General features: G+C 44.4%; 1 protein-coding gene across 2 annotated transcripts in view; it reads right to left on the bottom strand.

Moving 5' to 3' along the window:
* Positions 1–332: 332 nt before the first annotated feature.
* Positions 333–12,298, bottom strand: part of RHOA (ras homolog family member A) — a 64,340-nt gene continuing 52,374 nt past the window's right edge. For both annotated transcript variants that reach the window (XM_073352704.1, XM_073352705.1), the window contains 2 exons: positions 3,257–3,387; positions 333–1,603 (listed from right to left, as the gene is read on the bottom strand). In XM_073352704.1, coding sequence (XP_073208805.1) covers positions 1,430–1,603; positions 3,257–3,387 — 305 coding nt within the window. In that variant the 3' untranslated portion in view covers positions 333–1,429. The remainder of the gene's footprint in view (positions 1,604–3,256; positions 3,388–12,298) is intronic.

Genomic DNA, 12,298 nt, shown 5'->3' with positions numbered 1-12,298 from the left:
CAGCCAAGTGTCTGGGAGCTGATGGTCTAGTTTGAAGGGTCTTTCACAAGAGATTCCTCAAGGGGAAAGAGTTCATTTTTGGGCACTGGAGAGCAGGGAAAAGATGCTGGAATTCAATGGTTGGGTTCTGCCACTCTCTGAATTTGCTGCAGGCACCAGCATGGAATCCATTGCTGCTAAAAGTATTCAAGTGCCTGGACGTGCCGGGTGAATTTCTAACATAGTTCTATCAAAATGAGATTTTTGTCTGAGCCTGTAAAATGCAGGGCCTCAGGGCACCTGCATAACAAATACTGTGCAAAGAGGAACACAAATACCAGGATACCGGGAGCTTAGAAAACTGCCTTTATTCTATTAGTAGTTGGAAAAAGGAAATAATACAGAAGAGTTTAGCTGGCTGCAGATCAGCAAGAAGTTCACAGATGGGAGTTTGGCCACCAGGTGGTAACCAAGCAATACATAGAGAACTGGCATTTTTATAGCCTTGAGCTGAGTCCAGCAGGTTAACTTAAAGCTTCTGAAATGTTCAGTTGCCTTGAGTGTGAACAGGCTGCCTTTCCCTGGCTCCTAAGGCAGGTGCCGGAAGATCACAGAAAAAATCCTCTTCCTGGGTGCAGATATTAGAAATTATACCATACAAATGGGTCAGACACTTACAAACAAACAGGGAGGTGGGAGATGAATCAGCTGCTTTCAACGGGACTTTATTTTCAAATAAACTTTCTTAAAAACAAACAAACCCAGAACACCTTATGCAGGGATTACAAGTTTAAGAGTATTAGGAAATCCAATTATACAAAAAATACTACATTGCGGCTGGGGCATATAGATTTATTTTTGGTACCATACATTTAAGTGGCACTAATTACATGGTAACTAAAAGGTAACCAACATGAAACTACAGGACTGTCACTTTTTTGATGGGACTCTTATTTCAGGGTGGTCACAGTTTCAAACTATGGTTTTACACCCTACGCAGCCATGAAAAATGAAATCTCCCTAAAATGTGAAAGCACTGGCGTTATTCTGGACTCCACATACAGCCATGTAGCTCTTGTACCCATTTGAATGGGACACTAGTTATAAAGTAGTTACAGCCCAATTCTCAGTGTTACCAGCTTTTCCCTCTTTCTAGAAAGAAGCAAGTTGGAGAATTGTCTTCAATTAGCGCCTGGCACATACTGCATGTGCAGACATTTATTAAAGGAATGCTGATGTTACTTGTGTGCACAGATGAATTTGATGCAGACTGTTATAAAAATCATAGTTGGCTTCTAAATATTGGTAGCAAGATGATTTTTAAATCTCTTAAGTAAATTATTATAGATAAATGAAAAAGGCCAGTAATCATACACTAAGATTAATAAACAGCACTTCAAAATTAATCAAGTGCAGGGTGCTGTCTGAGCCGTCTTCCCTTGGCCATGCTTTACAAGAGAAGGCAGCCAGATTTTTTCTTGCCACGCCGGGCTTGCAAAGCAGCTCTAGTGGCCATTTCAAAAACCTCCCTCACGCCGTCTTTGGTCTTTGCAGAGCACTCCATGTACCCGAATGCACCAATGCGGTTTGCCATGTCTCTGCCTTCTTCAGGTTTGACCGGCTCCTGTGCAATACAATAGTAAAAGCAAATTAATAGGGTCCAACAATGTACCTGAATAGATCATTCCTTTCATCACCTTCCAGGTTTGCCAGAAGTGCAAAATACATACTCTGTTTAGATCCCATCTCGAATCTAAAATGCTAGCTTATTTTCTGGATTAAAACCCAGTTTAATTAAGAATAATGTTAAAAAAATTTTTTCCTTCCCACAGGTTGTAACATATCAACACCTCACATTACTGAAGAATTTTTAAAATCTCATTTACCTCATCACTTCATTTATTTACGTTTTGGACAATGAAAATGATAGCCCAGTTTGGGTCAGTGTCAATTATTTATAGTCCATTTATTCAGCGTCCAATTCTCATGCCATAGTATAAAAGCTTCAATATTTGTGTTGCAAACGCTTCAGAAGAATATATGTTGCCAAACAAACTGTTGCCATTGGCAATTTAAAAGTCATGGAACCAGTGACAATGATACTTGGGAAGTAAAAGCAATTTTACAAGTCATTACCATAGCAGTACCAACCCCCACAGCATTATTAACAGCTACAAAAATTGCCTTGTCACTTTTTGTTTAAAAGAAACATTATGCCAGGACAGTCAAGTTTGCCTATTTGGGCAGGGTATTCTCATGCTGAAGGATGACTACTTTTACTAGACCTGGTATGCTACTGTTGGGGATTGTTTCAAAATGAACCACATTTTGTCTTTACTCATGAACAAACCAAAGCAAGGCTGTTTGAGTTGTTAATATTTAAAACCATGTCCAGTGCAATGGTTTCTTTGTGGGAGAGTGTACTCTGAGTACTGGATAAATGGTATCTTACATGGTAATCTAAGCATCTATTTTGTTGCGCATGTGCTTTGTGTTGATTTTGCCTTATCACTGACCTCCCAACTCTTCTAGAACTACTCCTCCAATTTGGGGCCTTCATCTACCAATAGTCTAACTGATGAGAGAGAAATTCTTCATTTCTTTGAGAGTGACCTTTTCTGCTGGGAAGCCCCAAGGTTAGGAAAGCATTATTTGGTGCCTCTGACAAAATCCTTCATAAGAGGCTACTAAAGAAAATATCCAACTGCAACTGAGCATTGTTTGGCCCTTCAACGTCTGTATTTAACAACTTAGTTCTGATTTAAACTATGCAACCATAACACTTAAGTAACAGATATTGTGTTTATTTTTCATCTAAAAGAGGCTTTCAATTTTTTGTCCTGAATAACTGTCATTTCCAGCCCGTTCTCCAAGATCTATATTGCTCTGAACATTTTCCAATTTCAATACAAGCTCCACTTAGCTATTTCCCACAGATCATCACCTTGTTCCTGATACTTCATTGCAGGGCTGAGTCAAAACACACCCAGGGTGACCGGCTCTAGATCAGCTTAGCAAGAAAACAGGAGCACAGAGAAGAGGGGTGGAGGAGACGGAATGCGTTAAAGGAATCTAACGCTTCTTCCTCTACCTAGTGGAGCCAAACTACACTAGAGAAGGATGAAGAGACAAGTGGCTTTGTTCCAGACTGTGGTGCTGTGGGGATGGTGTCCAGGGAAAGCTGCCAATCAGTGCAGACACTGAGTTAATGTGCTTGTTAGCCATATTACAAAAAAACTGTCATGTTTTATTGTAAGAAGGGCAGAAAGAAACTTGCCTGCTTCATTTTGGCCAGCTCCCGTCGTGTGTGCTCATCATTTCTTAAGTCCTTCTTGTTTCCTACCAGTATGATAGGCACATTGGGGCAGAAATGTTTCACCTCTGGGGTCCACTTCTCTGGGATGTTTTCTGGAGGGAGGGGGAGAAAAAAGCAGAAGCGTCTCGTAATCCACATACAAGGCTAAAGAAAAGTGTTTGGGGTGGTTTTCTTTTTAAGATCATCTCTGCTTTCTGACTGGAACTATGCTACTTTATCCCATGACATTTCATTCAGCTTCTGGTGAGATATAAACCACTAAACATCACATTTCCTCCCTCCTGTTGCAACTACCACCAAATACACAAACATTCTGAAGCCAGGGCCTGTCTGTGATCTTCCCAAATTCCTGTTTGAAATTGTCTCTGATTTCCATCTTTCTGGTCACTAGCATGTCCATTTCTCCAAGCCCCATTCATATCCAGAAAGTCAGGATCTATACTCTGCATGTCCACAGGTCTTAAATAATCATTTCTCTGAGACCAAACCTACCCACAAGTTTTAGACTTTTGGTGCACATGAAGGTAAGACTGGTAATCTGTCTGTCTCAGCGTTGAGACGGTCCAAATGAAACAGATATTTCATGATTGCTGTGTGCAGCCACACAGAGGGAATGGTCTGACAAATGTTTGAATTGTTGACTTTGAGAGAAGCTTTGAGAGAAGAAGACTTCAACACCACAGCAGAGGAAATTCCTACACCAAACCTCAAGTGTAGCTCAAACAAACCTGTCCCACCATGGTCTCCAGAGCACAACCCATACATGCTCAAGGAGAATTTAGTCTCCTTTGCCACAACTATCAAGGAAATGCTATTCCCCATAAGCAACCCCAATAGCGGGTAGAGCAATCCTTTCATAAACTTGTTCAACTGCACCGTGAGTGAAGGCTAGGAAACCTGTGCATTAGAGCACGGGAAGTAGAGATGGCATCACATCCACCTCAACAAAACTCAAACATAGCTTAACAGCCAGGCATTTGGGGGAAAACCCCTGGCACACAGAAAGGCCAAACAGCAGGCTACAGTGTTAGGAGCAAAGCTCTTACCCTACACAAACCTGGTATATTCAATGAGACAGACAGATGAAAGTAGTATCTTTCAAGACTGTCCCATCAAGCTTGCTGTTTTAGCTCAGTGCAACTAAACTGGGAGGAGTGGTAGATATGCTGGAGGGGAGGGATAGGATACAGAAGGACCTAGACAAATTGGAGGATTGGGCCAAAAGAAATCTGATGAGGTTCAATAAGGATAAGTGCAGGGTCCTGCACTTAGGACGGAAGAACCCAATGCACAGCTACAGACTAGGGACCGAATGGCTAGGCAGCAGTTCTGCAGAAAAGGACCTAGGGGTGACAGTGGACGAGAAGCTGGATATGAGTCAGCAGTGTGCCCTTGTTGCCAAGAAGGCCAATGGCATTTTGGGATGTATAAGTAGGGGCATAGCGAGCAGATCGAGGGACGTGATCGTTCCCCTCTATTCGACATTGGTGAGGCCTCATCTGGAGTACTGTGTCCAGTTTTGGGCCCCACACTACAAGAAGGATGTGGATAAATTGGAGAGAGTCCAGCGAAGGGCAACAAAAATGATTAGGGGACTGGAACACATGAGTTATGAGGAGAGGCTGAGGGAGCTGGGATTGTTTAGCCTGCAGAAGAGAAGAATGAGGGGGGATTTGATAGCTGCTTTCAACTACCTGAAAGGGGGTTCCAAAGAGGATGGCTCTAGGCTGTTCTCAATGGTAGCAGATGACAGAACGAGGAGTAATGGTCTCAAGTTGCAGTGGGGGAGGTTTAGATTGGATATTAGGAAAAACTTTTTCACTAAGAGGGTGGTGAAACACTGGAATGCGTTACCTAGGGAGGTGGTAGAATCTCCTTCCTTAGAGGTTTTTAAGGTCAGGCTTGACAAAGCCCTGGCTGGGATGATTTAACTGGGAATTGGTCCTGCTTTGAGCAGGGGGTTGGACTAGATGACCTTCTGGGGTCCCTTCCAACCCTGATATTCTATGATTCTATGATTCTATGAACTAATGGGCAGCTCCACAGACAGAAGGGAGAGTGCCTCAAACGTTCCCTCTAATTTTTTTTCCATCCATGTGCAGAATGAATTTTGCTTTGTGCACCAATATTGAGGTAATATGCAGATGTGCGCAACCAGTAGAAACTAAAAACCTAGCTATAATATATATTTTTAAAAAGTTACCATAGGGATAATTACTCCAACCAGGACAGGTTAGGCATTTTTAGAACTCACTACTCAAAAGAATTACATTTACGTGTAAGAGAGAAATAAAAAATATGAAATGCACAGACCAGTCAAAAAACAGCACTTTAAGAGAATATATGTGCATTGCAGGAAATACCAAGAAGTAACAATAACAATAATACAAGTACGTATTGGGAGGTGGGTGAGAGAGAGACAGAGTGTGAGAGTGAGACAGACACATGCTGCCCCTTTAAGTAGATCAGCATTTACTAGTCTGAAGGCTGCTTGTTCAGACACAGCAGCACCACCACCAGCAGCTCCGTCCCACTTCTGAGCCCTGAGTCGTGTATTTCCAGTCTCTGCACAAGCACCGTCCTGGCAAATTCCTACACAGCATGGTTATTTCAAGCCAGAATCAGAGACAAAAGCATCCAAAAGTGCAAAGAGCTGTTCTCCGGTAGCATTCTATGGTAATGGCTAGTAGAACAGCAATTCCTCTTGGAGTTTTTCCATCATTCTCAAATTTTGTATAGGTCAGTATCTGAACAGCACCAGACACATCCATCGTTTTGTCAAGCTGAATGACAAAAAAGGACTTTGCTTGATTTTGGCAATCACTTGTTCAGTCACATCATTTGCCATATGTGAATACGCCTTGCAATAGTGTCAGGGGAATTGGGGCAAGTTGAGTTGGTAGGGTAGGGTAACCACCTTTCTGTATACAGTGCTATAAAATCCCTCCTGGCCAGAGGCAACATCCTGTTACCTGTAAAGGGTTAAGAAGCTCAGCTAACCTGGCTGGCACCTGACCCAAAGGGCCAATAAGGGAACAAGATACTTTCAAATCTTGGGGGGAAAAGGCTTTTGTTTGCGCTCTTTAAGTGTTTGTTCTCTCTTCGGACTGAGAGAGGCCAGACAGAAATCCATCTTCTTCAACCCATCCTAATCCAAGTCTCCAATATTGCAACCAGTATAGGAAAGCCAGGACAGGCCCATTAGTTTATCTTTTGTTTTATGTGAATTTTCCCTGTGTTAAGAGTGAGGTTTATTCCTGTTTTCTGTAACTTTAAGGTTTTGCCCAGAGGGGGATACTCTATGATTTGATTCTGAATACCCTGTAAAGTATTTTCCATTCTGATTTTACAGAGATGATTTTTACCTCTCTTTTTTTTTTTCCCAATAAAATCCTTCTTTTAAGAACCTGACTCATTTTTCCATTGTTCCAAGATCTAGGGGTTTAGGTTTTTGATGATTTTGTAACCAATTGGTTAGGATATTATTCTCAAGCCTACCCAGGAAAGGGGGGGTGTAGGGCTTGGGGGGGATATTTTGCAGAAAGACGTCTCCAAGTGGTCTCTTTCCCTGTTCTTTGTTTAAGACACTTGGTGGTAGCAGCATACTGTTCAAGGACAAGGCAAAGTTTGTACCTTGGGGAAGTTTTTAACTTAAGCTGGTACGAATAAGCTTAGGGGGTCTTTCATGCGGGTCCCCACATCTGTACCCTAGAGTTCAGAGTAGGGAAAGAATCCTGACATGGTGGCAGAGCGGTGGGATCATTTTGAACCAAAAACACAGACCTGAAGAGGTTTTTATTTTTTTAAGCTGAGAGCAGCTAGAGGGTTTTCTGTCTATTTGCCTGGAGACAGAGGTGTTCGTTTTTTGGTTTTTTTTTTTTTTTTTTACAAAGGAATTTTTCTTTTTTGAGCTGGAGTTTTCTCTACCTAAAGGCAGGGTAGTTAACCTCCAGCAGGGAAATTCACAAGTTGGTTTCTTTGTTTGTTTGTTTTTCCCTAACTCTCGGGTATAGCTAGAGTTAAGCACAAGAAAGCAGGAAAATGACCAGCAGTGAAGCAGCTAATAAACTAGAGCTGGCCAGATTCGAAGCTGAAGAGAAACAAAAAGAGCATGATAGACAGATGGCCTTAAGGTGCTTGGAGATGGAGGCAGAAAAATCCAGGGTGGAAGCAGAGAAAACTGCCCACAAGAGAGCTATGGATGGTAGCGGAGTCAGTTTACGTTCCAAAGCCCATTTGGAACCGGGGCTTCCTAAATGAACTCAGGGCCTTGGAAGCACTATTGGTACTAGAAGAGCCTGAAGCCTCAGCAGTACCCAGCCCAGGACTTGAGGGTTCAGAAATGGGTGAAATCTGCCGAGACTGAGATCTTTTTGAGACAAGCTTGTTGTGGGAGAACTGGAACTCCTTGTCTTATAGGCTTTCCCAGTACCTTCTGACATTTTTTTTTGCAGATCTGGGTGAAAGTGGTGCTGAGTAGACAAAGCACTATACTCACTTGCAGGCTGATGTATAGGGGTTGCACTGACCTGGATCCAGGGCAGGAAGAAGACAGCACTCCATCATGCACTGGATGTGCTATGTTTGTCTTTCTTCCACAGGACAGATGCGACATTGTCTGTACAAAGTGCAAGCTGGTCTCCATACTGGAAGAGAAGGTTCAAGGTCTGGAGCAACAGGTATTGACCCTACGTTGCATAAGAGAAACTGAAGATTTCCTGGACTGATGTCAGGATAGGCTTCTACGGGCACAAGGTTCTGAAGATTCAGAGCAGGCTGCACATCAGGGACAGAAGGATGGTGAAGAAATTTGGCATCATGTGACCTCCAGAAGAAAAAAGGGGAACGTCCATGTACCAGCAGGGCAGATACAAGTAAGTAACCATTTTCATGTTCTCTCCACAGGTACTAATGTGGAGAGTGGACCAGATGATACGCCTGAGGGAAGGGAGCAGAAGGAGACTCTGTCGATTGGAAGGCATGGGATGCACTGTCCTAAGGTTGGGGGTTCCACAACCACCGCTCCCAAGAGAAGGAGGCGGGTGGTGGTGGTCGGGGACTCTCTCCTCAGGGGGACTGAGTCATCTATCTGCCGCCCCGACGGGAAAACCGAGAAGTCTGCTGCTTGCCAGGAGCTAAGATTCGTGATGTGACTGAGAGACTGCCGAGACTCATCAAGCCCTCAGATCGCTAACCCTTCCTGCTTCTTCACGTGAGCACCAATGATACTGCCAAGAATGACCTTGAGCGGATCACTTGGACTACGTGGCTCTGGGAAGAAGGATAAAGGAGTTTGAGGTGCAAATGGTGTTCTCGTCCATCCTCCCCGTGGAAGGAAAAGGCCTGGGTAGAGACCGTCGAATCGTGGAAGTCAACGAATGGCTACGCAGGTGGTGTTGGAGAGAAGGCTTTGGATTCTTTGACCATGGGATGGTGTTCCAAGAAGGAGTGCTAGGCAGAGACGGGCTCCACCTAACGAAGAGAGGGAAGAGCATCTTCGCAAGCAGGCTGGCTAACCTAGTGAGGAGGGCTTTAAACTAGGTTCACCGGGGGAAGGAGACCTAAGCCCTGAGGTAAGTGGGGAAGTGGGATACCGGGAGGAGGCACGAGCAGGAGAGCGCAAGAGGGGAGGGCTCCTGCCTCATACTGAGAAAGAGGAGCGATCAGCAGGTTATCTCAAGTGCCTATATACAAATGCACGAAGCCTGGGAAACAAGTAGGGAGAACTGGAAGTCCTGACACAGTCAAGGAATTATGATGTGATTGGAATAACAGAGACTTGGTGGGATAACTCACATGACTGGAGTACTGTCATGGATGGATATAAGCTGTTCAGGAAGGATAGGAAGGGCAGAAAAGGTGGGGGAGTTGCACTGTATGTAAGAGAGCAGTATGACTGCTCAGAGCTCAAGTATGAAACTGCAGAAAAACCTGAGTGTCTCTGGATTAAGTTTAGAAGTGTGAGCAACAAGGGTGATGTCGTGGTGGGAGTCTACTATAGACCACCAGACCAGGGAGATGAGGTGGATGAGGCTTTCTTCCGGCAACTCGCAGAAGTTACTAGATCGCAGGCCCTGGTTCTCATGGGAGACTTCAATCACCCTGATATCTGCTGGGAGAGCAATACAGCGGTACACAGGCAATCCAGGAAGTTTTTGGAAAATGTAGGGGACAATTTCCTGGTGCAAGTGCTGGAGGAACCAAGCTCTTCTTGACCTGCTACTCACAAACCAGGAAGAATTAGTAGGGGAAGCAAAAGTGGATGGGAACCTGGGAGGCAGTGACCATGAAATGGTCGAGTTCAGGATCTTAACACAAGGAAGAAAGGAAAGCAGCAGAATACAGACCCTGGACTTCAGAAAAGCAGACTTTGACTCCCTGAGGGAACTGATGGGCAAGATCCCCTGGGAGAATAACATGAGGGGGAAAGGAGTCCAGGAGATCTGGCTGTAGTTTAAAGAACCCTTATTGAGGTTACAGGGACAAACCATCCCGATGTGTAGAAAGAACAGTAAATATGGCAGGCAATCATCTTGGCTTAACAGTGAAATCCTTGCTGCTCTTAAATACAAAAAAGAAGCTTACAAGAAGTGGAAGATTGGACAAATGACCAGGGAAGAGTATAAAAATATTGCTCGGGGATGCAGGAGTGAAATCAGGAAGGCCAAATCACACCTGGAGTTGCAGCTAGCAAGAGATGTTAAGAGTAACAAGAAGGGTTTCTTCAGGTATGTTAGCAACAAGAAAGTCAAGGAAAGCATGAGCCCCTGATTGAGGGAGGCAACCTAGTGACAGAGGATGTGAAAAAAACTAATGTACTTGATGCTTCTTTTGCCTCCGTCTTCACGAACAAGGTCAGCTCCCAGACTCCTGCACTGGGCAGCACAGCATGGGGAGAAGGTAACCAGCCCTCTGTGGAGAAAGAAGTGGTGCGGGACTATTCAGAAAAGCTGGACGTGCACAAGTCCATGGGGCCGGACGTGTTGCATCCGAGAGTGCTAAAGGAGTTGGCGGATGTGATTGCAGAGCCATTGGCCATTATCTTTGAAAACTCATGGCGATCAGGGGAGGTCCCAGATGACTGGAAAAAGGCTAATGTAGTGCCCATCTTTAAAAAAGGGAAGGAGGAGGATCCTGGGAACTACAGGCCAGTCAGCCTCACCTCAGTCCCTGGAAAAATCATGGAGCAGGTCCTCAAGGAATCAATTCTGAAGCACCTAGAGGAGAGGAAGTGATCAGGAACAGTCAGCGTGGATTCAAAAGGGCAAGTCAAGCCTGACTAATCTAATTGCCTTCTATGACGAGATAACTGGCTCTGTGGATGAAGGGAAAGCAGTGGACATGTTGTTCCTTGACTTTAGCAAAGCTTTTGACACTGTCTCCCACAGTATTCTTGCCAGCAAGTTAAAGAAGTATGGGCTGGATGAATGGACTATAAAGGTGGATAGAAAGCTGGCTAGATTGTCGGGCTCAACGGGTAGTGATCAATGGCTCCATGTCTAGTTGGCAGCCGGTATCAAGTGGAGTGCCCCGGGGTCGGTTTTGTTCAATATCTTCATAAATGACCTGGAGGATGGCGTGGATTGCACCCTCAGCAAGTTTGCAGAGGACACTAAACTGGGAGGAGTGGTAGATAAGCTGGAGGGTAGGGATAGGATACAGAGGGACCTAGACAAATTGGAGGATTGGGCCAAAAGAAATCTGATGAGGTTCAACAAGGACAAGTGCAGAGTCCCGCACTTAGGACAGAAGAATCCCATGCACCGCTACAGACTAGGGACCGAATGGCTCAGCAGCAGTTCTGCAGAAAAGGACCTAGGGGTTACAGTGAACGAGAAGTTGGATATGAGTCAACAGTGTGCCGTTATTGCCAAGAAGGCCAATGGCATTTTGGGATGTATAAGAAGGGGCATTGCCAGCAGATCGAGGGACGTGATCGTCCCCCTCTATTCGACATTGGTGAGGCCTCATCTGGAGTACTGTGTCCAGTTTTGGGCCCCACACTACAAGAAGGATGTGGATAAATTGAAGAGAGTCCAGTGAAGGGCAACAAAAATGATTAGGGGTCTGGAACACATGACTTATGAGGAGAGGCTGAGGGAACTGGGATTGTTTAGTCTGCAGAAGAGAAGAATGAGGGGGGATTTGATAGCTGCTTTCAACTACCTGAAAGGGGGTTCCAAAGAGGATGGCTCTAGACTGTTCTCAGTGGTAGCAGGTGACAGAACAAGGAGTAATGGTCTCAAGCTGCAGTGGGGGAGATTTAGGTTGGATATTAGGAAAAACTTTTTCACTAGGAGGGTGGTGAAACACTGGAATGCGTTACCTAGGGAGATGGTGGAATCTCCTTCCCTAGAAGTTTTTAAGGTCAGGCTTGACAAAGCCCGAGCTGGGATGATTTAATTGGGGATCGGTCCTGCTTTGAGCAGGGGGTTGGACTAGATGACCTCCTGAGGTCCCTTCCAACCCTAATATTCTATGATTCTATGAGGAGTTCAAGTTTTATCTCCTGTTTTTTCTACCCTTGCTCTTAAAGGTTGCACAAAAATTGCAATTCTCAGGGATGCACATTTCCTCTGAGCAGTGACTGCACTTGGAATGTCCATTTTTAACGGGAATAGCGTCCCAGCAAGTGAGGCAGCGTTTGGTTATCCTGGCGTACCCCCACAATGGAGGAAAAGGACTCCTAGGGGGTGTGTGAGGGAAATAAAGACCCTCAAAAATAAATGAAATAGAAATGGAAAACTACACTAATTAAACTACGAGGAGTCTGGTGACACCTTAAAGACTAATAGATTTATTTGGGCATAAGCTTTCGTGGGTAAAAAACCCCACTTCTTCAGATGCATGGAGTGAAAATTACAGATACAGGCATAAAAATACTGACACATGAACAGAAGGGAGTCACCTTACAAAAACATGGCTACCCCTCTGATACTAAATAAGCTAAACTTCAATAAAAGGCTAAACTAGAAATAAAAATGGCAAACTTAACCAAACAAT

Source organism: Lepidochelys kempii, chromosome 7, assembly GCF_965140285.1.
Source record: "Lepidochelys kempii isolate rLepKem1 chromosome 7, rLepKem1.hap1, whole genome shotgun sequence".
Taxonomy (NCBI): domain Eukaryota; kingdom Metazoa; phylum Chordata; order Testudines; family Cheloniidae; genus Lepidochelys; species Lepidochelys kempii.
This window is presented reverse-complemented; position numbering and strand designations above follow the sequence as displayed.